This window comes from Zophobas morio, unplaced genomic scaffold (genome assembly GCF_036711695.1).
Source record: "Zophobas morio isolate AGI-343-1 ecotype UQ-CSIRO unplaced genomic scaffold, CSIRO_AGI_Zmor_V1 ptg000030l, whole genome shotgun sequence".
Lineage (NCBI taxonomy): Eukaryota > Metazoa > Arthropoda > Insecta > Coleoptera > Tenebrionidae > Zophobas > Zophobas morio.
The window spans coordinates 6279510-6305477 of NW_026972135.1; the positions used below are offsets into that span (position 1 = coordinate 6279510).

The 25968-nt window shown below is 32.2% G+C and overlaps 5 protein-coding genes across 5 annotated transcripts; all 5 read right to left on the reverse strand.

Annotated features, from left to right (window-relative positions):
- Positions 1-9210: 9210 nt before the first annotated feature.
- Positions 9211-10314, reverse strand: LOC135137945 (uncharacterized). The gene is made up of 4 exons (XM_064067726.1): positions 10187-10314; positions 9896-10139; positions 9707-9846; positions 9211-9655 (listed from the first exon to the last, which is right to left on the reverse strand). Exons 1-4 carry the CDS (start codon positions 10245-10247, stop codon positions 9363-9365), a joined length of 738 nt encoding a protein of 245 aa, XP_063923796.1. The 5' UTR covers positions 10248-10314; the 3' UTR covers positions 9211-9362.
- A 164-nt stretch (positions 10315-10478) lies between these two features.
- Positions 10479-11936, reverse strand: LOC135137950 (uncharacterized). The gene is made up of 4 exons (XM_064067732.1): positions 11315-11936; positions 11027-11267; positions 10839-10978; positions 10479-10785 (listed from the first exon to the last, which is right to left on the reverse strand). The coding sequence occupies exons 1-4, from the start codon at positions 11373-11375 to the stop codon at positions 10493-10495; spliced, it is 735 nt and encodes a 244-aa protein (XP_063923802.1). The 5' UTR covers positions 11376-11936; the 3' UTR covers positions 10479-10492.
- A 2696-nt stretch (positions 11937-14632) lies between these two features.
- On the reverse strand, positions 14633-15670 carry LOC135138923 (uncharacterized). Its single transcript, XM_064068955.1, has 4 exons — positions 15570-15670; positions 15272-15515; positions 15082-15221; positions 14633-15030 (listed from the first exon to the last, which is right to left on the reverse strand). The coding sequence occupies exons 1-4, from the start codon at positions 15628-15630 to the stop codon at positions 14738-14740; spliced, it is 738 nt and encodes a 245-aa protein (XP_063925025.1). The 5' UTR covers positions 15631-15670; the 3' UTR covers positions 14633-14737.
- Positions 15671-15849: 179 nt separating this feature from the next.
- On the reverse strand, positions 15850-17059 carry LOC135137949 (uncharacterized). Its single transcript, XM_064067731.1, has 4 exons — positions 16729-17059; positions 16434-16671; positions 16242-16381; positions 15850-16188 (listed from the first exon to the last, which is right to left on the reverse strand). Exons 1-4 carry the CDS (start codon positions 16787-16789, stop codon positions 15893-15895), a joined length of 735 nt encoding a protein of 244 aa, XP_063923801.1. The 5' UTR covers positions 16790-17059; the 3' UTR covers positions 15850-15892.
- Positions 17060-24818: 7759 nt separating this feature from the next.
- Positions 24819-25916, reverse strand: LOC135137944 (uncharacterized). The gene is made up of 4 exons (XM_064067725.1): positions 25693-25916; positions 25399-25639; positions 25211-25350; positions 24819-25157 (listed from the first exon to the last, which is right to left on the reverse strand). Exons 1-4 carry the CDS (start codon positions 25751-25753, stop codon positions 24862-24864), a joined length of 738 nt encoding a protein of 245 aa, XP_063923795.1. The 5' UTR covers positions 25754-25916; the 3' UTR covers positions 24819-24861.
- Between the last annotated feature and the right edge of the window lie 52 nt (positions 25917-25968).

The window sequence follows — 25968 nt, forward strand, 5'->3', positions numbered from 1 at the left end:
AATAATCCTAGACTTTATATTTTACTCACGTATTTCAATTTTCTTTAAAACAATTTATGATTGTAATGTGTTCCAAGTTGTCCACTGTAAAATTTTTTCGTCGATCATTTAAAATATGTTTAAAATTGGAGACTGTGCGTTCAACATCCACACTCGTTGTTGGCGCAAATTGAAATTTGTAACTAATGTTGAATCTAACTCCAAATTTTCCACCTTCTAGCCTTGTAAAACACGAGCAACGTCGGAAAGAACACCGAAACCTGCATTTTTATTGAACACTTCGTCAAGTTTTTGAGATACTCTAGTACCAATATCACCCCTTACTTCGTTTGCTTGTTGTTTAAATTCTTTCACTAAGTTTATGGCATCTACCAACAACATGTTGGGTTTTTCTAACTTTTCTATTACCTCACATACGAATTGATAATTGCTTCTTAGAAAAGCTAGATCTTGTCGCAAATCTTTGTTTTCCAAAATATTTATTCAATCCTTAATCGATTGAGAAGAATCTTCGATAAACTCCGTAACTACTTCCTCAAATTCTTTGATATATTTGTCATAATAAGATGTGGCCTGTAACCACATTCCCCACCTCGTTATAATCGGCTCTGGGGGCAATGGTATGTTTGGAAATTTTTCCTTAAAATGTTACACTCTTAGTGGGGCTTTAACAAAAATCTTTTTACCATTTGCCACTAATTTATTAACAGTAGGAAACTGCAAACGTATTCCTTCAGCCACTCTGTTTAAACCGTGGGCAATGCAAGTAGAATGAATTAAATTGGGGTACAATATTTTTAGATTATTCCCTGCTTTCAACATATAACGAGCTGCATCCGAGATCATCAATAAAATTTTATTGGCAAAAATAGTGACGTAAGACTGTCATTTACAAATCTGGTAATCGTATTGCCATTTGTTTTATCTAACATTTTCAAACTTACTACATACCCTCGACTAGGGAAATTTTCATTTAAGATTCCAACAATTAAACTTGCCACGTATCTTCCACAACTATCGGTTGTTTCATCGACAGCGAACCGTAAATAATTATCTCCAATGCGATGTTTAATTTCGTTGTAAACTTGCTGAAACACTGGGCCTACATAATTTTTTCGGAGAGTACTTACAACCGGAATATGTCGATTGCAGTGTTTTTCAAGGAATTCTTGAAGAGGGCCTTTCTCCAATTTTTTTATAGGTTTATTGGACTGGATCATCATTTTACATAAATCGAAATTAAACTGAAAGTGCTCATCTTTTGTGGAAGTAGATGCAACAGGTTCATGTATGGTTTGCTGTTTAATTTTAGAAACTTCAAACATTTTCTTCCTTTCTACATGAAGAGTCGTTCTGACATGTTGCATCACGTTATATTTTTTATCACTTTGAATCTAAAACAACGTACATATACAGGATTAACCAAGGAAAATAGATAAAAAAAAATTAGTGGGCTTACGGTTTTCACACAAGCTCTGCAGAATATTTTGTTGTTTTCTAATTTTAATTCTGGAAAATCCCTTATCCACTCATCCGGCGTCGATTTTACTTTCGGCATTCTTTTAAAATATTAGTAATATTACCAAAAAGAATTCAACATGTAACAAGGGAGAACCACGTATAACACTGTACCACGACAGATGCGATAGACTGATGGTTGTGAATTAAACGGTTCATTTACTTAAAAGTTTCCATTGGAAAATTGTTAAGGTAGGTAGTTGTGTACAATAATCCTTTTTTCTAGAAAATCTTCAACGGTCTTGCCGTAAAATGCCGAAAAAGAACATCTGGTTAAAAGCTTTAATTCATTATCAACGGAAGTAAGGATTTAAAGTCATAAAATCTGTAGAGTATTTTTCCAATCTTATAATAAAATTTTATTACCCAAACGACCGGAACCTATTCACAGAAAGGGTCTTGAGTAAGTGTACTTCAATGGTCAAGTCCAGGTAAAATGCATACCGTACGATACGGCTAACTAACAAGTATTTGTCATCCCGACAAGGCCGGCATTTGAACAAAATATGCATTAAAACTCATATTCGTCGAAAAAAGCATTAAATAAGCATATAAGTTTTAATATGCATAAAATTGAAAAAAAAGCAAATAAGCATAAAAAAAATGTGTCAAATGAGTTCAAATTGTATCATAATTACAGATATAAAAAGTGCTTACATTTTTCACAAAAAGCATTAAACCTAGAAATCCGCTCTCTAGTTATGACGTTTATAGGTAGAAGAACAATACTACCTTGAGCTTCAACGTCACTTTCTAGCGTAACTAGAGAGTAAGTCGCTTCTATCGACAAAGGACTGAAATCTAATCTAAAGGTAAAACTCTGAAAATATTACTTAGCCTTTGTATTCTCCGGTTTCGATTCACGGATATAGGTTTGACAACGTCTGGAAATTCGACGTCAACCAAACAAAAAGATTTCTATAAAATCCTAAGGGCACCATAAATAGCTTCACTCAAGCACTGGTTAAAGTCGGTTCTCTTTCTGTCACATTTTTTGAAACTGGAAGCTTAATTATTTGTTCACAAAAAGGGAAATTCGGTTATTTCCGAAACTACTTACGAAGATTGAGGCACCTGCCAAAGGCCACTACGGTTAATAAACAAAGCAGGAAACTGTTCATCTTCCGTCTTGGAATCTATTAAATTTTGATCCTGACATCAAAAAAAGGATGGGTCAACAGTTTGAAACCTGCTTGAAGCAAGGTAATCCGGCGAGCATTAGAGTTTAAAAAAAAAGATGTTTGCATAATAATTAGATACCGGTGCATAGAAATGATAAAATGTTATTTTTAATCTCACTTAACTGCTCTTGAATTAAAATAAGTCTAGGCGAAGAGGTCACTTTCACGTCAGAGAAACGGATCTCTAGTGGTATTGTAAGCGGCCACGATACAAATAATACTAGTGTTAAAATTAACGACAATATTCTGCTTTTATTTGCTGTCACCAGCTACAAATCTAAATACGGAAGAACTGAATGCTTATCGGCAAAAGAACTTTTCACAAATAAAAAAATATAAGAGCCTAGTTAAAGTCGTCCTATGGCCTCACTGGAGAATTTGAAAAAAACGTAGTCATTAATCGCTGTGAATTATTATTAATGAAACAAACTGTTATTTGTAAATCAAAACTTACGTATTCTTGATTTAATTCTCAGTTCAGATGAAATAATTGTTCATACGACTAGCAATGAATTTCCATTAGTAAACTGTGATCCACATCATCCAATTTTAGATTTGGAAGTTTTTTGTGAAACAACTCAAAATTCTTACTTCGTTGAGAACACTGATTCGTCTCGTTTCAACTTCATGAAAGCAGATATTACAGGACTTTACACTTCATTATCGACAACTGATTGGTTAAGAATATTGAATTGTAATGAAGTTGAACAAGCCTGTGCGTATTTTTACAATATCTTATATGATAATTTCATAAAACATGTGCCGCTATATAAAGGTAGTTCTAAAATTCATCATCATCCATCTTGTTTACTAAATCTTTGATTAATAATATCAAGCTAAAACAGTGGCATTGGAATAAATTTAAAAAAACGGGTCTTGTACATCATTTAGACAAATATAGAGAGTTGAGACGAAGGATTAAGTATGAATCCCGTAATGAATACAAATGTTTCATTGCGAGCGCTGAACAATCTATCAAAGTCGATCCTAAAAGTTTTTGGTCATATGTGTCAACACTTAAAGGAAGGAAAGTAGATTACCTGGTACGTTAACTGATGGAAACAACATTCTCAAATCTCCTCTGGACATCGTGGAAGCTTATGCTCAACAATTTGCTGCGGTTTTTGGTGATAATTCTAGCTGTGATAAGTTTTGTGATAATACCGTGAATTGTATTTACTGTGATAAAAAGTTCTGTCCCTCTGTGAATATCAAATCTAGCTGTGATCTACCTACAACTCTTCACAAGATCAAGATTGCAAGCAGTGATATTTTACTGGCTGTAAAAAAAATTAAAGACAATTATGTATCAGGTCCGGATAAAGTACCAGCGTTTGTGGTAGCAGATTGTATTCATTGTTTTTTATCGCCTTTGACTCATATTTATAACTTAGTTTTGAAGTATTCATTGTATCCTAATGTATGGTCGGTGTCAAAAGTATTTCCAGTTTTCAAATCCGGTGATAAAAGCAAGATTACAAACTATAGACCCATAGCAATTCTATGTAATTTTGCAAAAATATTTGAGTGTATACTTTCTAATACTATTAACTTTCATGTAAGTAGCCAAATAAGTCATGATCAACTTGGTTTCATTAGAGGAAAATCAACTGTTACCAACCTAGTTGAATTTACGCAATTTGCCTCTCAGGTCTTAGATGATAGAAAGCAAGTAGACGTAATATACACTGACGTTACAAAAGCATTCGACAAAGTTAACCAGTGTATATTACTCCAAAAACCTGGTAATTTTGGTCTGTGCAATAGTTTAGTTCAGTTATTGAAATCAATGATTATGAATAGGCGTCAATTTGTTGAGTATAATGGATTTATGTCTAAAGAATTTTATTGTAAAAGCGGTGTAGCTCAAGGGTCCAACCTTGGTCCGTTGCTTTTCATACTTTTTTTGAATGACATATCTAACCATATTGATTGTAAAATTTACATATATGCGGATGATCTGAAGATTGTAAATGTTATAGCCTCGTATTCTGACTGTCTTCAATTACAAGATAGTATTAATTCATTCTTAAATTATTGTTAAATTAATTGCCTTAATGTAAATTTACCTGAATGTAAAGTTATGACAATAACTAGGAAATTGCAACCCATTAATTGTATGTACAACATGAATGGTACGCTTTTAGATCGTTGTGATCAGTTTAAAGACCTGGGGATTGTAGTAGATAACAAATTGTCGTTTATACCGCATATCGAATATGTTACAAACAGTGCAATGAAGATGTTAGGATTTATAGTTCGTAATGCAACAGATTTACATAATGTACATTGTATAAAGTTATTGTTTTACACCTTAGTCAGAGCAAAGCTAGAATACTGTAGTGTAGTATGGAACCCAACGCATAATATTTATATCTTTCTTGTTGAAAATGTAGTGAGAAAATTTTGTAAATACGTATTTTTCAAAATGTTTGGCAGATACCTTGCACCACACTGTGACCAAAAAATTCTTTTGAACACAGTTAATGAAACATCACTTTTGAGTAGAAGAAATTTGGCTTGTCTTACATTTTTACAAAAAATTATTGATGGTTCAGTGCATAGTGATACATTACTTAGCCAAATAAATTTCATTGCACCTAGGAGTATAAGCCGAATGCCACAGACGTTTCATTATGTAATTCCGAATAGTTACCACCACTACAATTCTCCTTTATTAAATTGTTTTAAACTATGCAATTGTTTGAGTGATAAGTTCGATATTTTCTGCGACAAATTACATAATAATAATAATAATAAGTTTATTAAAGCTAATACATTACAAATGTTTACTCAAGTCACACACTTAGATACTAATAATAATTAAACTAATTCAAAATATATCTCAATAAAATCAAATTTGTTTAAGTTGAGAAACAACAGAAAATTCATCAAGGTTAAAGAATGCCTTTCTCGCCAGAAATAATTTAATTCTTTTTTTGAAAACCTCTTTCCTCAAGCATTTTATAAAAGGTGGAAGAGCGTTATAAAATTTAACAGCAAAATAGTCTGATCCTCTTGACTTATTTATACGCGTAAAGTTAGGGAGAAAGAGATCACAAGATCTTGTCATGTACATATGATCGGCAGTGTTAAATTCTGAAATATGAGAATGAATATACATTAAACAATGAAGTATATGTATAAACGGAAGGGACGGTAAGGATCTTTAAATCTTTAAATACATGTCGACATTCTTGTCTATATCCCAGACCAGCTATGACACGTATACATTTCCTTTGAAATGAAAAGATTCTTGCAGCATGAGGAGAATGACCCCACAGAAGAATACCATAAGAAATTAGGCTACCAGCACAAGAATGATACACAGTCAACAATGTTTCAAGTGCAACAACACCATGCATTTGTCTGAGAACAAAGAGATTTTTGGCAATTCTATCTAGAATATAGTCCACATGAAAATTCCAACACAACGTTGTGTCTAACACAATACCTAGCAACTTAATACTCTTTTTTTGCAATCTAATGTCCTAAGAGAGCAAATCAAATTTTGGCTTTTATCTTTATTAATCAATAATTTGTTACTTAATGACCATCGAGTGAAATATTCATTAGAAATATTATCATTATTACTTAGCTTTGCAATATCATCACTGGTATTAGTAATTGTAGTATCATCTGCAAAGAGAGTTATTTTGCCAGTTGGTGCAGGTTGTGGCAAGTCATTAATATATATAAGGAAAAGTATGGGACCCAGTACTGATCCTTGTGGGACACCTTTCTTAATATACGTTGTCTCTGATTTGTCACCATTAACATAAACAAACTGACATCTAGAACGGAGGTAGGATTCAAGGAAAGTTACGGAATTTTGATCAATAGAAAGCCATTTTAACTTTGTGCATAAAATGTTGTGATCGACACGATCAAAAGCTTTAGAAAGGTCAAAACAACTAACAGAAGCATATTCTTTGGATTCAAATGTAGCTAATATAATGTCACAGATTGTCTTAACAGCAAGAGTTGTTGAAAGATTATGTCTAAAACCGAATTGGGTTGGATGAATTAATTGGTTACTTTTTAAATAGTCAACTAATTGGTTTTTCATACAAACTTCCAGAATTTTGCCTAAAACTGGAACAAGAGAAATAGGACGGTAATTACCAACGTCAAATATGTTGCCCTTTTTATGAAGCGGAATAACTTTAGATATTTTAAGAGCATCGGGAAATATGTTGTGCATTAACCATTTATTAATAAGTTTAGTGAGCGGAGATATCAACACATTTATTGTAGACTTTACAATATAGGAAGATATATTATAGGCACCTACACTTTTTGTGCGCTTCATGTTATTAATTATATTTCTAATATCAATTTGGGAAATCTGACAAAATGTGAAATGCTGATCCCCTCGCAAATTTGGCTTGAAGTCATTGTAACTAACACTATTAATAAGTCCTAAATCATTGTCATTTATAACATTCAAGAAGTAATTATTAAAATCATTAGAAGATAATTCAGAAGGAATATCATGTTTTTTGAGTTGTTTTTATATGAGTTTATCACATCCCAGGAGGCTTTTTGTTTATTGTTTGACTTAGAAATGTAATTGTCGTAGGCTCTCTTTTTTGATTCAATAGCTTTACGGTAAATATTTCCAAATTTATTGAACTGTTTTCGGGTAATCAGGTTTCTGCTTACTAAGTTACCATAAAATATTAATTGTTCACGCATTTTTTTAAGTGTCTCATTAAACCAAAATATTTTATCCTTAGGAGAACGGATCTTTTTATGTTTGATTGGTAAATAGACATCAATGGCAGATGACAACACAAGCAAAAATTTATTCCACAAGTCATTCAAGTCGAGGGAAGTATCTTCTAAAAAGGACCACGACAGATTTTCCAAATAATTATACAAGTTAAACATACCAATAAACGTATGAGGTCTGTAGAAGATACTCTGATTTACATATATAGAATCATTTGTTGTATATAAAGTCATACAAATCCCTTTGTGATCAGACAAAAAAGGTTCATGTACTACAGTTGCGTACTTATCATTTTCAATATTCGTGAAAATGTTATCAAGACATGCATTTACTCGCGTAATCTCAAACACAGTTTGTTTAAGACCAAATGAGCGTAATAAATGTAGAAGAGCACATGTATCATTCTCTTGTAAACGAAAGTCTGTGTTGAAATCACCAGTTACAACAGTGTGTGAAGCACTGTTTCTCCCCATTATGCTATTTAGTAGAGAATCTAAGTTTGAAAGGAAAACATCAAAGTCACCATTAGGCGATCTATAGACAGAAACTATAATGAGATTCTTGGGGCTTATTCCAACAAATTCACAATGAACTTCGTGACAGAATTTAGTACAGTTTAAAATCTTAAAACGAGTAATACTTCTATGTAGAAGAATACAAACTCCACCATGAATATGACGTAAACGACAAAAACTTGTAACAATCTCATACTGTTCCAATTTTAATGAATGAATTTCAGTGGAATTCAGCCAATGTTCATTTAAGCAAATTATTTCAAGAGGTTCTGAACATTTCAAAAATGCCTCTAACTCATGGATCTTATTACTAAGGCACTGAATATTTATATTGTAAATATTAATAATTGACTGATTTAAATCATTCCCTGACGATGACCTATTCAATTGCTTGATGTTACCTGAACAACTTGAGGAGTTAACTGAAAACCCCGACTATTTTTAAAATCAAAGTTAAACCTTCTTACGACTACTTCTTTTGGCCAAAAAGTCGCGACCATTAGCCGTTTCTTCAATTCAAATTTAATTCCAATGTAAAATGATTGATTTTGACCCTTATACGAAATATTCTCGATGGAGATATTGATATCTTCATCTTGATATCGATTTACAATATAATTTTGGACATCATCGGAGGTAGCAGACTTCTTGACGTTGCCTACATAAATCCAAGCCTTTTTTGTTTTTAAAGATGCCGAGAAGTTGGCAGTTTCCTCAATTTGTGCTGTTCCGGTTATGACTTCAACCTTTCTTTTTTTCTAAACTCTGTTATTTTCGATAAACTTCAGTTCCGTTTTCTTGAAACTGGAGCAGTCCAAATGGGTGATATAACCACATTCACCACCACACATAAATGATTTGCTTTCATCTTCAATTAATTCGTAACACTCAGAACAACATGATTCCGTGTCTTTCATGTTGCACGGTTCAGTTAAACTTGAAATATAGAATTAAATAATAGAAGTAAAGTAAAAAAAATAATTATATTGCATTATAGACAATAAAATGTATGTCAACTGTCTGGTCTTGTAGTACGAATGGCTTAATTAATCTTGTATAGGAATACCGATTGTTAATTATTTATGGTGTTTTGTTTATTTTTCTCTAGTTTATATATTCATTTTTTACTATTAATTTTTTATTATGTATGTAAATGTAGTACCACTCTGTCAGTATATGTTCCTATATGGACAATTGTCTGTTGGAAAATAAATTACTAAATTATTAAATTATTTAATTGCAGAAACAGTAAAGAAAACATAGTACATAGAATAAAATACCTATATATAAAGGAAGTGTAGCTAAAGAAAAAGAAAACTCTTAATAAATTGATTAGGTATTACGAATTCAAGAAAACGATAAGCATTATTAAGTCAAAAGAATTACCAATCAAACATTACATGAAATACAAAATTACCCATCAAAAAGCTCAGCAACTGGTACTTTCTCCAAAAAGCCATCGAACATAGCGCCAAAGAAAGGTGTATACATCTGTAGCATGTGCTGAAATCCCGCAAATATTTCAGACCACTTTTCGGTCATCGCTGAATTAAATTCACGATTCAAACGTTCACTGGGGAAGAGCTTTTTAAAATCAAATGTAACATCTCGTGTTTGTATATCAATTCCAGTACCAACCACTCTGAAATAGGTACCATCTCTTTCGTACTCTTGCAAGTCGAATTTCAAGGTAAATACAGGTTCAACTAAAACTTAATACTTTAGAAAACAATTTCGACTTTTTGTACAAAACACACCCAAAACTACCTCAACCGATGTTACGACGTTTAAAGGCAGAAGAACCACAGTACCTTCAGCTTTCCATTCAGAGGACCACGTGATTTCAGAATACGTAGCCTCTATTGTTAAAGTACTAGTTACCGGGCCAAAGTCCATTCTGCATTACAAACGTGTAAAAAATTGTTGCTCAAGTTTAAAAGTGGTACCTTGCCGCTACATCCTGTGGGTTTGACAAACCAGTAAACCTCAGATTGCTAGATTTTTGTTTTAAACCGTAAGTACTATTTCCAAATTCGGCAACCACATCGGGTGGAAACACAACATCGTACAAACTCGGTAAACCATGGGATTTTAGTGGTTTTTCTAACGACGTAATAGCACCATGGATAGCTTTACTTAAACACTGGTTGAAATCAGTTCGTCTTCTGTCACATTTTTGGAAACTAGAAGCTGCACAATTCATTAAATTGGTGTCAATGTTTAGAGAAGTTACTTACGAAGCTGCAGACAACTAGAAATGGTTGCTAAGGTGACTACACAAAGTGTTAAACTGTTCATTCTTAGCGCAGTTCAGTAAATGAATGTCCAGTAGTTGAATGTTCAAGCATTTATAAAGAGGACGGAACCACCTTATTGGAACATAATTTTAAAAATAGCATAAACTTCTCATTAAATAAGTTGTTATGTAAATACTTTGTTATGTTATCTAGATAAACACAAATAAAACTAATATAGGAACTTGTTTTTTATTTTTAAGCTACAAATAATGCAGCTTTAAAAATGTTAAATAAACACATAAACCCCTAATTATCGAAAAGTTCAGCAACGGGAACTTTTTTCAGAAAAGCGTTAAAGATTGTCGCAAACCGTGGGGCAAAAATCGCTTCAAAATTCTTAAAAAGTACAAAAACTGACTGCCATTTTGTACTCATAGCACAATTGAATTCTTCGTTCAGAATTTCGTTGGAAAATAGTTGTTTGTAGTCAAATTTAATACCCTGCATTTGTATATCTACTTTCGAATCGACCACACTAAAAAAAGTAGTACCTTTGTCGTACTCTGCCAGTTCAAAACTCAACGTAAGCGTTGGATCAACTACAAAACCGTATTTAGAGTAATTATAGTGTGCACGTGTACAGAGTACATACCTAAAATGTCCTCGACAGATGTTATGACATTTACGGGTAGAAGAACAATAGTACCTTGAGCCTCAAGTTCAGCTTCTAGCGTAAGTTGTGAGTAAGTAGCCTCTATTGTCAAAGTACTAGTCAAAGGACCAAAATCTAATCTGCGTAAGAAAATAAATAAAAGGTAAAACCTTCATTGAAAATAATACTTTGCGTTTATATTCTCCGGTTTCGACAGACCAATAAACCTAATTTGATCATATTTCTGTAGCAGCCCATAGGTGCGGTTTCCGAACTCAAGAACAAGGTCTGGAAATTCGACGTCGTACAAACTTGGTAGATCATGAGACGACAAAGGTTTGTCTAAGATTTTTAGAGCACCATGAATAGCTTCACTCAAGCACTGGTTAAAGTCGGTTCTCTTTCGGTCGCATTTTTTGAAACTGGAAGCTTAATTATTTGTTCTCAAAAAGCGAAATCTGCTTTTTTCTACTTACGAAGTTTGAGGCAGCTGCCAAAAGCCACTACGGTCAATAAACAAAGCACGAAACTGTTCATCTTCCGTCTTGGAGTCAATTAAATTTTGAACTTTGGTGGTTTAAATATATATTAAGACATCAAAAAAGGAATGGATCAACAGTTTCAAACTTGCTTGAAGCAAGGTAATCCGGCGAGCATTAGGAATTTTTCAAAAAACTGGTGTTTACATAACTGCTAGTTTTAATTAGATGCTGGTGCGTAAAAATGAGAAAAGTTATTTTTAATCTTAATTAAGATAAGTCTGAGAAGAGGTCGCTTTCACACCCGGTGTGAAACCATGTTATATACCTAACAGTTTATGTTGACGTCATGTCGTAGTTGTATAAAACAATTTTATTATCACTATATTTGTTACTGTAATATAAGAAAATCATAGTGTAGTTGTTGAGTTACAGACGCAGAACGATTTTCTTGTAGATTTCGACCTCAAGAATTTACTTTTGGCCTCATGTCTTGGAAAACCCTATGATTTTCCAAATGACTTAGTGAAATTTTTATGTCAATTTTTGCAGTTTTTTCTAAAATTTTTCGAATTTTGTATTTCTCGCTTTTTCTGGATTTTTCGATTTTTTCACATTTTAGGTTTTTAATTCTTTTTGTTTCAGTTCTTCGATTTTCCTGGTTTTCAATTTTTCGAATTTTCGACTTTCGATTTTTCGATTTTTTGATTCTTCACAATATTTCACTCCTAATGTTTAAAATTTTACATTTTTCTATTTTAAATTTTACAATTTTCAGTTTCTCGATTTTCAAATTTTCGTTTTTTATTTTTATTTTTCTATTTTTCAATTTTCCGTAATTTAGCTATTACGATTTTTGAATTTTCTGATCCTACAAGTTTTCGATTTTTTAAATTTCAGCATTTCCAAATTTTTGATTTGCCGGTTTATGGAATTCTCAATTTTTCAATTAATCGATTTTTCGACTTTTCGACGTTTAGATTTCTCGATTTTCCAAATTTTAGGTTCTTCAATTTTCCGGTATTTTAATCTTTGGATTTTTTTAATTTTAGATTTTGCGATTTGTCAACGTCTCAGTTCTTCTACCTTACTGTTTTTCAATTATTCGAATTTTTAAATTTTAGATATTTATATTTTAGATTATTCAATTTTTCGATTTTTTGAAGTTTAAATTTTTCTATTGTTTAGTTCTTCAACACTTTAATTTTTAGATTTTTCGATTTCTCGAGTTTCAGTTTCAAATTCTGAATTATTCAGCTTTTGGATTTTAGAATTTTTTGATTTGCAGTTTCACAAGTTTTTAATTTTTAATTTTTCAATTTTTCATTTCTTCAATTCATCTAACTGCAATTTTTCACATCGGCTTTTATTTTCTTTATTTTCTGTAAATTTCCGCCAATCTGTAACTTTCATTTAAATAAAAATTAAAAAAATTAATAAATTTTCAGCTTTTGGATTTCTCAATTTTTCGATTTGCAATTTTTCAGTTTTTAATTGTTGATTTGTAATGCTTCTAGTTTTCATTTTATTATTGGATTTCAAAACTTTTTCATTTATTCGATTTTTTCCATCTTCCAATGTTACAGTTTTTCCACTTTACAATTTTGACGATTCCATAATTTTTTGGTTTCACAATTTCTGGGTATTCGAATTTTTCGATTTGCTACGGTTTTTATTTTTTCCAATTTTTTAATTCATTAAGTTTTTTCGATTTTTAGTTTTTCAGTGTTTCAGTCTTTCGTTTCTTCAGTTCTTCGATTTACAATTTTTTGATTTTCCACTTTTTCTGTTTTGCATTTTTTCAGTTTTTGAATTTTTCATTTCCTTCAATTGATTTGCAATATTTTTAATTTTTATTTTAAATATGTATCTAATAATTATTATTATTATTGAATTTTAATATTTTTTCATTTATTCGATTTTTCAATCTTTTTAAATTCTATTTTTTCCATTTCTCAATATTGAGTTTTTCAATTTTTCGATCTTTCCATATAACAGTTTTTCGATTTTATAATTTGTGGGTTTTCCAATTCGATTTTTCTTCTTTCCAATTTTTTGATTCATTAAGTTTCTTCGATTTTTAAGTTTCTCGATTTTCAGTTTTTCAATGGTCCAATCTTTAGTTTCTTCAATTTTCAAACCGAATGTTTTGAAAATCTTGCTCCGGAACCATAAACACGCTTTATTTTTGGAATTAGCATGTTGAGATTTTAAAACCCAGAATTTTTTGTGGATTTTTAGAAAACTCCTTCCAAAAATTACCTAGAGACATTTTTCTGCAGACTAAGACCTCTATCTAGAAATAAATTGGACCTTCATTTCTTCGAAAAGTGCTGATATTGGAAAGAATGTTTGCAATTTTTAAGATTAAATAAAACAATAAATGATTTTCAAGAAAAATATATCCAAAATTTTGCTCCAGCACAAATACCAAAGTTGTACGTTTTTTTTTAGGACTATACAATTTTCACTAGTTTTTGTAAATAAAACACGCTATATGTTTTTACATATTCTCATTAGCCTTTTCCTAGACTTTTTAATCACAGTATATTCCTCAAAGAACTGGACAACGACTTTTAATAATAAGTGACATATCGAGAAACGCGCACCTAATGACTCACCCTGTATATCCCAGAATTTGTTGTAGATTTTTAGACATTTTCGTGAAAATTTTAAACTTTAATTTTTTGTAGATTTCAACCTCCAGAATTTTCTTTCGGCCTCCTTTCTTCGAAATCTTTTACAGTTTTTATAGAATTGTCTAATAAAATATGGAAATTGTTGGAAATAAAAAATATAATTGTCAAGCCAAATAATTTTCAAAATTCTTGCTCCAGAAAGATCTACGTCTCAGAATTTTTTGTGGATTTTTAGAGGCAATTTTCAAAAACTCAACTTTTCAATACTTCCAATGTATGCAAATTGCGAGACTTCGAAAATTGCCTGAAGAATTTTTTTTTATAAATTTAGTTGTTTGAAGCCGAATTTAATGCCCTCTACTTGCATGTCTAGTTTGGAATTGATTACCCTAAAATAACTAGTACTTTTGTCGTACTCTTCCAGTTCAAAACTAAATGTAAACGTTGGATCAACTAAAAGACCGCATTTAGAACAGTCATAATACGAACGTATACCACTACGGTTAATAAACAAAGCACGAAACTGTTCATCTTCCGTCTTGAAATCCAATAGATTTTGATCCTTTAGTGCTTTAAATATATATTAAGACATTAAAAAAAGAAAAGTCAACGGTTTCAAACATGCTTGAAGCAAGGTAATCCGGCGAGCATTAGGGATTTAAAAAAAAAACTGATGTTTATATAACTGCTAATTTTAATTAGGTACCGCTTGACAGAAATGAGAAAATGTTATTTTAAGAGGTCACTTTCACGTCACGGGAACTTTACACCAAATCAAAAATTACCCGTCAAAAAGCTCAGCAACGGGTACTTTTTCCAAAAATCCATTAAGCATAGAACCAAAAGCAGGTGCATAGATCTTTTCTAGGTGCTTAAACATTGCAAATATTTCAGAACTCTTTTCCACCAACGCAGAATTAAATTCACGATTCAGACGTTCATTGGAGAACAACCGTTTATAATCAATAACAAAATCTCGTGCTTGTAAATCGATTCCAGTACCCGCCACCCTAAAGTGGGTACCACCTTTTTCGTACTCTTCTAAATCAAAAATTATGGTAAGTACGGGCTCAACTAAAACTTAACAGTTTAGAAAACAATTCCCACATTTTGTACAAAACACACCCAAAATTGCCTCAACCGCTGTTACGACGTTTAAAGGTAGAAGAACCATGGTACCTTGAACTTCCCATTCAGCAGTCCACTTGAGTTCAGAATAAGTAGTCTCTACTGTTAAAGTACTGACTACCGGACCGAAATTCATTCTGAATTCAAAATTTGTGTAAAAGTGTACAAATTTAGAGGTATGTAGTACCTTGCAGCTACATTTTCGGGATTTGACAAACCGAAAAGCCTGAGATTACCACATTTTTGTTTCAAACCGTAAGTACTATTTCCAATTTCGAAACCAAAGGCAGGTGGGAACAGAACATCGTGCAAACTTGGTAAACCATGCGATTTTAGCGGTTTTTCTAATGATGTAAGAGCACCGTGAATAGATTTGCTCAAACACTGGTTGAAATTAGTACTTCTTCTATCACATTTTTTAAAACTGGAAGCTTAATCATGTGTTGACAAAAAGTGAAATTCTGTTTTTGTCTAAAACTACTTACGAAGTTTGAGGCAGCTACCAAAAACGACTACGACTACTAAACAAAGCACTAAACTCTTCATTGTCCGGTTGGACTCTGCTTAATAAATTTAGAACTTCTGATGGTTTAAATATGTAAACACTTCAAAAAAAGAATGGGTCAACAATTTCAAACCTGCTTAATGCAAGGTTGTCTGGCATTTGTATTTGAAAGTTTTGAAAATTATGTTGTTATGTAAATGATCGATTTGAATATGCATTATTATATAATGTACGTGAAGACAAATAAAACAAATAAAAACATTGTTTATTTCTAGATTATTAATTGTCAAGTTTACATAAAAACTATCCATCGACGAGTTCAGCAGCGGGAACTTTTTTCAGAAAATCGTTAAAGATTGTACCGAATAGAGGAGCAAAAAGCACTTCATCAAAGCTTTTAAAAAGAATCCATATTTGCCTCCATTTCTCATCCATAGCATTATTAAACTCTTCATTTAGAACTTTGTTGGAAAACAACCCTTTGTAATCAAATTTAAGACCCTGAGTTTGTGCATCGATTTTGGAATCTATTACCCGAAAATAAGTAGTACCTTTTTCGTACTCTTCCAGTACAAACGTGAATGTGTATGTTGGATTAACTAAAAGGCGTTTTTTAAAACGATTATAAAGAGCGTGTGTGCAGAGTACCTACCCAAAGTGTATACAACAGGTGTTATGACGTTTACAGGTAGAAGGACAATAGTACCTTGAGCCTCAAATTCAGTTTCTACTGTAAGTTGAGAGTAAGTAGCTTCTATCGTTAAAGTGATAGTCAAAGGACCAAAATCTAGTCTTTGTAAGAAAATACTTAAATGAAACGTAAAATCAACGTGAAACTTAATACTTAGCATTTATATTCTCTGGCTTCGACAGACCAATATACCTAGTTTGGTAAAATTTTTGTAGCAGCCCATAGGTACTATTTCCCATTGTAAAGACGTCTGGAAATTCGACGCCATACAAACTTGGTAAACCATGCGATGGCAAAGGTTTGTCTAAGATTCTAAGAGCGCCATAAATAGCTTCACTCAAGCACTGGTTAAAATCGGTTGTCTTTCTATCACATTTTTTGAAACTGGAAGCTAATTATTTGTTTACAAAAACTGAAAATCTGTGTTCGACTAAACTACTAAACTTACGGAGTTTGAGGCAGCTGCCAAAAGCTACTACGGTTAATAAAAAAAGCACTAAACTGTTCATTTTCCGTGCTGGAACCCACTTACTAAATTTAGAATCTTTGACGGTTTAAATATATGTTAAGACATCAAAAAAATTATGGGTCAACAATTTCAAAACCTGTTGATGCAAGGTAATCTGGCTAGCATAACATTGGGGCTTACATAACTACTATTCTAATTAGAAAAAGATGCATGAAGGTGAGAAAAAAATCAGTTCTTTTATCAGATTTTTTAAAATAGAAGCTGCAGATCTTGACAAATTAGTCACTACAAAAAATATTAATCCAGTCATTCCTTTTCAAGTTTAGTCATAAGTGTTCAGTATTTGATTAAAAGTAATGGAACTAGCTTATTAGAACTACAGTTTGCAAGAAGTATAGTGGCGGAAATACCGCAGGTGAAACTTTTTGTCTTTCTATCTTATACACTTACCTTACTTTAATAAATCCAACTTAGAAATTACTTAAGCAGTTACGTACCTGAAAAAAATAAAAAATAATGATGAGAAATTTCAAAAACTCTTGAAAAATTAGATATGATTGAAATGGAACGATAGTTGACAATATAATATTTGCACATACCAGGGAATGATAAGTTAAAAATAATAGATAATCATTAGGCTTCGGATCTTAGGTTTTTTGCCTTCTTATATCTACTTCAGACATTGCGCGAAATTTATATATTTATCCGAATTTAAAAAAATCTATTTATTTAACGTCCATTTATTACTCCCTAAAGTGCCTAATTTACCGTTCGAGACCTAAAGTGAATCTCTGGAAAAGCATTTTATTTTAGAAGTTTATTGTTAGTGCTACTGAGTGTCTTTGGGTGTTAGTGAGTGTGCTGAACCCGGTTTTGATTTTTGTGCATACAGTAAAGAATCCTCAAAATACCTAAGGTAAAATCATCCATGAAAGATAAAATCAAATTTTGGTTAAAGAATAATTTGGGCACTAATTTTCAAGTAAAGTAAACATTTAAAATACTGAAGCTTGAATTATGTTCACAATTTTGTTTCCTAGTTTAAGTGCGAAAAAAAATCACACTTTCAACGGCACTGCAGTGGCGATGCACATAAAAAGAACGAGAATAAATCCAGTAAACAGACTTTATTAAACATTAGTTCCGACAATGATTTTACGCAATTTTGCACCGATTTATGTAGGGCATTTACCGCCGCAAATATTCCATGGAATAAAGTTAGTTGTCCTGAGTTTAAAAATTTTATGTATAAGTATACAAGAAGGCATTTACCCTCAGAAAGCACTCTGAGAAAAAATTATTTACCAAAAGATTACGATATGGTGAGCACTAGAATTTTTATTTAAAAAATTTTTAACATAAATTTTATAATTTACAGCTAATTAAACAAATTAGAAATTCTGTTGGCAATAATAATATATGGATTAACGTCGATGAGACGACGGATAGATTAGGAAGATACATAGGCCATTTAGTAATTGGACAGTTATCTTCTGAAGAAGCTGGGCGTCCATTTCTACTACCTTTGAAGCAGCTTGTTAAAACTAATAGCAAAACAATCTAGAGATTTATAAACGAATCCTTGGGTGTGCTATTGATAATTTTAAGCATTGAAATTATTATAATTTATTTAATTGTTAATTTGTAGCTTTATTGTGGCCAAAAGAAACTGAACACAAAAAAGTTAAATTGTTTGTATCAGATGGTGCTTCATACATGATCAAAACTGGTACTAATTTGAAGGTGTTTTATGAAAATATAACACACTTAACATGTATGGCACATGGGTTACATTTAGTGTTTGAAACAATTAGACTGAATTATCCAGATGTCAATGGGATAATTAGCAATGTTAAGAAAATCTTTTTAAAAGCACCAATAAGATTAGAGTTTTATGAAAACAGTTTACCAAATACACCTCTCACCTTTTATGCAGAACACTTTGATGTTTTAAAACAACTCAGTAAATATATAATGATTTTTTTAATAGCATTCTTATATTGAATATTTTTAGGTTGTAATGTCGTTTGAAGTCACAGATGCACAAAGCATTTAAAAAGCTCAAGAATTCCTGAATAAAGCAAACGTTAAAAATGAACTCTAGTACATTAAAACTCACTTTAAAATTAATGCTGATGCAATAGAACAATTAGAAACTATAGGTTTAAAATTAAACCAAAGTATTGAAATTGTGGAAAAAGTGTATACATCTTTAAAAAACACACCAGGAAAGGTGGGGGAAATGGCGTTCAAAAAATTATGTTTTCTATTAAGAAAAAATCCAGGATACGATTTTATATGTTCAGTAAATAGCGTAATTTGCGGTAATGGAAATGCTACCAACAATACATACATAAATGAAGACGTAGATTGTTCAATATTTAATTTTGCAGCCATCACTTCTTGTGATGTGGAACGCACGTTTTCAAAACTTAAAATTGTTTTAAGAGATCAAAAGTGTAAATTTACAATCGAAAATTTAGAGAAATATAATTGGCTTTTGTAGCTCATTTTAAATACCCGAATTAATATTTTATTTTTTGTTATGTGCGACTTGCTTTAATTTGATCGCCATTTTTTTGCGATAACTTAGAATTAGTTGACGTAACACTATAGATCTTTTATTTATTTAATCATTTTTTTGTTTGTTACACAAAATATTTGTTTCTATAATGTTTTGTTTAATGTTTTTTTTTAAATATATATTTTTTTGATGTATGCTTTTTCGTTGAGCAAATATTTTTTACTCCAAGTTTTTAACCTAAACTTTCTCCTTTTATTCATATTTTAACGACCTAAAATCCGAAGCCTAATAATCATTAAGTAAGAAATCAGGAATATTATCTTAACTAGAAGTTAAATTAGGCTTAATTTTTTTCAAAGCCGCAGGAGTGTCTGATTCGTTAACAAAGGCTAGATGTATGATAGCATTCACGGACTCATCAACAAACTCATTCGAATTGACATTGGCAGAACGATTGAACCCTGAACTAAAGTGGTCAACAAAAGCATGAAGAATATCTTTTGGATTATCAACTATTCGATTAAGGTAATTCATCTGCAAATGTATTCCAGAATGTTTCTTTAAGTTGCTAATATGACCCCAGAATTTCCTAGGATTCTCTTTAATATTGGTTTAATAAAGAGCGAATAGTCTTAAAATTACGAATGTTATACTCAGATATAAGAGGTAATTGGCCAAGTGAGAGTTGGACTGCAATATTTTATAAAAAAAAGACAGGAATTCCAACTGGCCCGGGATTTAAGTTATTTTTCAGATTGGATAATTTGTGTGAAGAATATCTGTGGAAATGAGCACATCAAACCCTTTAGACACCAAGTCAAGTTGGATAGTTGAAATTTGCAACTAGGATGCAAAAAGAACTCCTCCACCTCTAGTTTCATTAGTTTTATTAAAATTTCTGTCTGATCTGAGGGTTGTATAGTTATTAGGGCAAAATTCAGAATTAAGCACAGAACTAAAAGAATTTGTCTTATTAATTTTGTTCACGCAGTCAAAACTGTAAAGATAGATGCTTAGATCTCATATATTGTAGCCCCGAAGTTGAACATAGAAATGTTTCCCATGCATATCTTGTATCAGAAGATGCTTATCCTCCCGCATTATCATTTAATCTGAGATTTAAGTCTCCTAGAAAAATGCTTAGATCTAGTATAAATAAAGATTATCGTGACTATTTACAATCGACTGAAATATGAAATAGTTAAAGATCCAAAAAAACTATGGCCCTTTATAAACGCAAACAAGTTTTGCATTTACTTTTTTTTTATTTTTAGGTAGAACAATTATTATTATTTGCAAGGTATTATAATTGGGTAGGAATGCTAGAGCTTTATAAATAAGAAGTATAGAGTAGTAATTATTATTAAGATATTTATTTAAGTTTGTACATTCTTAACAACTGGTTTTAACAATTATCCAGTAATTAATAATAATAATAATATATTTCATAAAAACATATACAACATGTCTACATTTTTGCACGTCATAGCAAAGTAATCAATAACATTACATAAATAATTAGGTACAAAACAAATTAAAAATTAAAAATTAAAAACAGAGACATATCAATTAAAATATTCGTTAACAGCATAACAATTTTTTTTTAATAAATATCGTTTAATAGTTTTCTTGAATGTAAAAAAATTATCTATTTTTTTTTATATCGTTCGGCAGGTTATTATAAAGTTTACACGAATTAAAGAATAAACTTCTTTGGTATTTTGACGTAACATGTTTCTCAGGTAGAAGACATTCCCTGTTTCTGGTAAAATATGTATGAGTAGCACCACAGGTTTGAAATTTTCCTCTATATTTAAAGGCAAAACATAATACCTTGCATATGTAAATATTAGCAACAGTAAGAATATTGTAAATCTTAAAGAATGGTCTGCAAGAATCCAATCTTTTCAGACCTGCGATGGTACGGATCGCCCATTTTTGTATTTTAAACACCCGATTAATTTCAAATTGAGATGATTTGTATCAATTCTCAATGCCATAGGCAAGAATCGAGTGGAAGTGACCAAAATATAGAGTTATCTACTACAGTGATGCGAAGCACTTTTAAGCATTTAACAAACCTTCGTTAGTTTACCACAAATATAGTCAATATGTGACGTCCACGACAATGTGTTGTCAACTACAACTCCCAGTAGTTTACTAGAAATAGACAATGAGATATTAAGAGAGTTTTCAAAACTACTATACCTTTTCCGAAATAGCACGTGCGTTGTTTTGTTATTATTAATCACAAGCCTATTTTTGTTACATCATAAAGTTATGCTTTGCAATAGTCGGGTTGAAATAGAAGCAACTTCTTGTAGACTGTTACCAGTTAACAAAAAATTTGAATCATCAGCACAATAGATTTGAAAACATTAGGAAACTTTTGTAAATACAAATGAAGGTCATTAGCATAGATAATAAACAAAGTAGGCCCGAGGATCGACCCTTGAGGCACTCCGCAATCTACACTTCTTAACGAGGAGAAGGTGGCATTATGTAACTGCACTTTTTGCGAACGATTGGATAAGTAAGAGGTAAACCAATCTAGAGCAACCCCACGAATTCCATATCTATGAAGTTTTTCAATTAGTATTTGATGGTTCACACAATCGAAGGCTTTAGTGAAATCCACATACAAACCCATGGTTGTTAAATTTCTATCAAGTGATAACTGAATGTTGTGAATGAATTTGCTGAGTGCAGTGTCAGTACTAAAGCTTTTTCTGAATCCATGCTGGCAATTGTGCAAGAGATTATATTTTTCTAAAAAGCGTGTGAGTCTATCATTTACAATGATTTCAAGAATTTTGCCAATGCATGGCAGGAGACTGTTAGGGCGATAGTTTTCCACTACATTACGATCACCCTTCTTAAAAAGAGGAATAATTAGAACATTCTTTAACGAATCAGGATAGATGCCCTTTAAGAAGGACAAGGTAAAAATATAAGTTAATGGGGTAGTTATAAATTCCAACACCGCCTTCAATAAATTATTGCAGATGCCATCTTCACCGGCTGACATTGAAGATTTCAATTTATTTATTGCACTACCAACATCACTATTCGTTACTGGTGCAAAAAAAAAACTATGTAAATTTGGAGGAATGCTACTTCTGACAAAGTCAATATCTATGGTATTCGGTAAATTGGCAGTACAGTTGCGCGCCACACTAGCAAAGAAATTATTAAGTTTTTCGGCACTTTCCTTAACAGAACAAGTCACACCATTTTCAAAAATTTCAATATTAGAGTCCTTAAAACTTTTATTGGTTATTTTATTTATAATTCTCCAAGTGGCCTTGCTTTTATTGTTTCCAGGCATAATCAGATTATCATTATAGGCCTTCCTCCTTGCTACTAACATATCTTGATATTGACTGTTAAGCAATGAAAAAATCGGTTTAAAGGTAGGATACTTCATGGATAGATTTGCATATAGTGCCACACGATTTTTCATTCTAATTATTTCATCGGTCACCCACAGATCTTGTTTATTTTTAATTGAATTAGATTTGATGGTTTTTAAAGGAAAAGCAGTTAACAATGCATTGCTTAAAATATTGCATAACCGATTGAAACTTACATTCACATCCTCTTCCTTTAAGACAGTATCCCACTTTTGAGTTCATAAAAGTTTACGGAAATAAGTAATATTGTCGTTAGAGAAAATCCGCCTTTGAGTGAGGTCCACTTTGGCTTTTCATATATTTTCATCAATGTGAAGTAGCAACATCTGACCAGAATGGTCAGATACGAAGTCGTTAAATACTGAAAAGTGACAATTATGGACATCCTGAATACTCACACAGATGTTATCCAGACATGAACTACTGGAGGGGGTCACTCTTGTCTGTGCAGTAGACAGGGGCGTCATATTGTACACAGTTAAGATATCATGTAATTTTTTTGTTTCCTTGTTATTGCTATCATTGAAATGAATATTAAAATCACCAGTGATTACTATACGTCTGTCTTTAAATTTAGAGAGGTGTGACAGTATCCAACTTATTCTATCAAAAAAGATGTTTAAATTCTGAAGGTTTGTTCCAGGAGGTCTGTAAATACCCACAATTATTAAATGATAATTTGGAATTTCTACGGCACAACACTCTATCACATTGATAACCGAAATATTTTTCACAAACATAAGTTCCTTATATTTAACAATTTTTTCACGAACAAATATAGCTACTCCTCCATGATCTACTGATTTATCCCGACAGAAATAACTACCTAACAAAAAATTACCCAATTTGAAATTTAAGATTCTTTGCTCGTCCATCCAATGTTCTGTTATGACTAATACATCGGTACTTTGATGATGATACTCTAGGCGTACAGCTTTGTTCCCCAGACTTTGAATATTTTGGTTAGCAATTTTTAAGGTAATGCTTCGAAACATGTTGTCATCGTGAGAGTTTTCAAGGCTGGTTTTAGGCAGATCCGTCTTGTAGTGCTGGCCTGATGTTATTTCTGTTGAATTTTTGGACTTCTGGGATGAAAAAACTTTGAGATTAGGACTCCATTTGGCCAGTAATCCGGATTGTAGATCTTTTCAAGATTATCAAAATTAACAGTAACCTTGAATCTTGAGTGAGACGCTTCATAGTTCTCCAGAGGTTCACAGACAACTTCTGGGAAGTCTTCCACCAAGTATCCTTTCAGATCGGCAGCGGTTGTACTCTTGACAAGTCTTCTGATGTATAGATAGGCTTTGGCTGGCGATGCCCTTATCGTCACAGAATCGCTTCTTTTACCAAAGATCGGTTGTTTATTAACAATATTGGTCTTCGCTAATGTCGTTGAAGCTTCTCTCTTTCTGTTATTATTAACCATACTTGTCTGTAATGAGTCACACTGGTTTTTTCTATTTTCGGGCTTACCGCTTTCCTCGTGAAACGTCTTAGGTGAAGTCGGATTTGGACTTTGTTTATTTACATCAGCTGTTGGTTGTTTGCTGTTTTTTCTTGGCTTCGTGTTTTGGGTTATCTCTAATGACGCTTCACCTTCAACATTGGAGATATCGGATTTTTTACCCAAACTTTTCTCACCAGCTTTTTCATGCAATAGTTCGACATGCTTTTCTAATAGATGGATTTTACTCTTTAATTCATGAATCAACTCGTCTTTTTGCTTCAAGATATATTGGAACACTTTAGCATCCAAAATATTTTCGGCCGCGTCCCAAAAAGTCTCTGTTTCTATCTCACCAGTTGTAGTCTTCAACTGAGGCGTCGGTTTAATACATAGGGGTCTTCCGCATACCCAATTTTTCTTCATGTGAAAACCTCGAAGATCAACATTTACACAGCGAGAGTGGAAGTTCTTAAGATGCGTTGGTAAAATAAATCACTCACAGCCTTTTTCATTCTAACACGTTTTTAGTGACCTTTTGGACCCAGACAACAAATATCTAAAATTGTGTCTTCATCAAACTTTTCAAAGTGATTGATTTTTTGAATGCCGGTCATTTCCGGATCACTGTTTACATTAATACGAACTAATTAAACAAAAAATACAATAGGACAAATAAAGAATTTGTTTATTTCTAAAGAACAAATCGTACAGCATTAACATAAAAGCTATCCATCGAAGAGATCAGCAACGGGAACTCTTTTCAGAAAACCGTTAACGATGGTACCAAACAAGGGAGCAAAAACATCTTCATCGATGCTTTTAGAAAGGGCAAATATTTCCCGCCATTTTACATTCATGGCCGAATTAAATTCGTCATTCAGAATTTTGTTGGAAAACAACTGCTTGTAGTCTAATTTAAGGCCATGTGCTTGCATATCGAGTTTAGAATCGATCACCCTAAAATAAGTAGTACCTTTCTCGTACTCTTCCAGTTCAAACGTAAATGTGTATGTTGGATTAACTAAAAGACGTTTTTTACAATGGTTACAAAGAGCGTGCGTACAAAGTACCTACCCAAAGTGTATTCGAAAGGTGTCACGACATTTACCGGTAGAAGAACAATAGTACCTTGAGCCTCGAATCCAGTTTCTACCGTAAGTTGAGAATAAGTAGCTTCTATCGTTAAAGTACTAGTCAAGGGACCAAATTCTAGTCTTTGTAAGAAAGTAAATAAAACGTAAAATCCAGGTTAAAATTTATACTTAGCGTTTATATTCTCTGGTTTCGACAAGCCGATACACCTAGGGCGATAATACGTTTGTAGTAGCCCGTAGGTCCGGTTTCCTATTGTAGCGACCTCGTCCGGAAATTCGATGTCATACAAACTTGGTAAACCATGAGAAGGCAAAGGTTTGTCTAAGATTTTAAGAGCACCATAAATAGCGTCACTCAAGCACTGGTTAAAATCGGTTCTCTTTCTGTCACATTTTTTGAAACTAGAAGCTTAATTACTTGTTTACAAAAGCCGAAAATCTGTGTTCTCCGAAACTACTTACGAAGTTTGAGGCAGCTGCCAAAAGCCACTACGGTCAACAAACAAAGCACTAAACTCCTCATGTTCTGTCTTAGGAGCTACTTAATAAATTTGGAAATTTTTCCGGTTTAAATATAAGTGAAGAAAGCCAAAAAAATCATGGGTCAATAATTTTAAAACCTGTTGATGCAAGGTAATCTGGCGAGATTAGGGATTTGCCAAACAACTGTTGTTTACATAACTGCTAATTTTAATTAGGTCGAAAAATGTCATTTTGAAGTTGGAAGACAAATAAAAC

Excerpts from the sequence above, each read along its gene's own strand:
- LOC135137945 (XM_064067726.1), bottom strand. The coding sequence starts at position 10,247 with ATGAACAGTTTAACACTTTGTGTAGTCACCTTAGCAACCATTTCTAGT. Across the intron at positions 9,847-9,895 it reads CCACAGGATGTAGCGGCAAG|AATGGACTTTGGCCCGGTAA; the intron begins GTACCACTTTTA and ends TTTGTAATGCAG. Across the intron at positions 9,656-9,706 it reads ATCGGTTGAGGTAGTTTTGG|TTGAACCTGTATTTACCTTG; the intron begins GTGTGTTTTGTA and ends ATTAAGTTTTAG.
- LOC135137950 (XM_064067732.1), bottom strand. The coding sequence starts at position 11,375 with ATGAACAGTTTCGTGCTTTGTTTATTGACCGTAGTGGCTTTTGGCAGC. Across the intron at positions 11,268-11,314 it reads TGGCAGCTGCCTCAAACTTC|CTTCCAGTTTCAAAAAATGC; the intron begins GTAAGTAGAAAA and ends CAAATAATTAAG. Across the intron at positions 10,786-10,838 it reads ATCTGTCGAGGACATTTTAG|TTGATCCAACGCTTACGTTG; the intron begins GTATGTACTCTG and ends ACGGTTTTGTAG.
- LOC135138923 (XM_064068955.1), bottom strand. The coding sequence starts at position 15,630 with ATGAAGAGTTTAGTGCTTTGTTTAGTAGTCGTAGTCGTTTTTGGTAGC. Across the intron at positions 15,516-15,569 it reads TGGTAGCTGCCTCAAACTTC|CTTCCAGTTTTAAAAAATGT; the intron begins GTAAGTAGTTTT and ends CACATGATTAAG. Across the intron at positions 15,031-15,081 it reads AGCGGTTGAGGCAATTTTGG|TTGAGCCCGTACTTACCATA; the intron begins GTGTGTTTTGTA and ends GTTAAGTTTTAG.
- LOC135137949 (XM_064067731.1), bottom strand. The coding sequence starts at position 16,789 with ATGAACAGTTTAGTGCTTTTTTTATTAACCGTAGTAGCTTTTGGCAGC. Across the intron at positions 16,672-16,728 it reads TGGCAGCTGCCTCAAACTCC|CTTCCAGTTTCAAAAAATGT; the intron begins GTAAGTTTAGTA and ends ACAAATAATTAG. Across the intron at positions 16,189-16,241 it reads ACCTGTTGTATACACTTTGG|TTAATCCAACATACACATTC; the intron begins GTAGGTACTCTG and ends AACGCCTTTTAG.
- LOC135137944 (XM_064067725.1), bottom strand. The coding sequence starts at position 25,753 with ATGAGGAGTTTAGTGCTTTGTTTGTTGACCGTAGTGGCTTTTGGCAGC. Across the intron at positions 25,640-25,692 it reads TGGCAGCTGCCTCAAACTTC|CTTCTAGTTTCAAAAAATGT; the intron begins GTAAGTAGTTTC and ends CAAGTAATTAAG. Across the intron at positions 25,351-25,398 it reads CCAGAGAATATAAACGCTAA|ACTAGAATTTGGTCCCTTGA; the intron begins GTATAAATTTTA and ends TTTCTTACAAAG.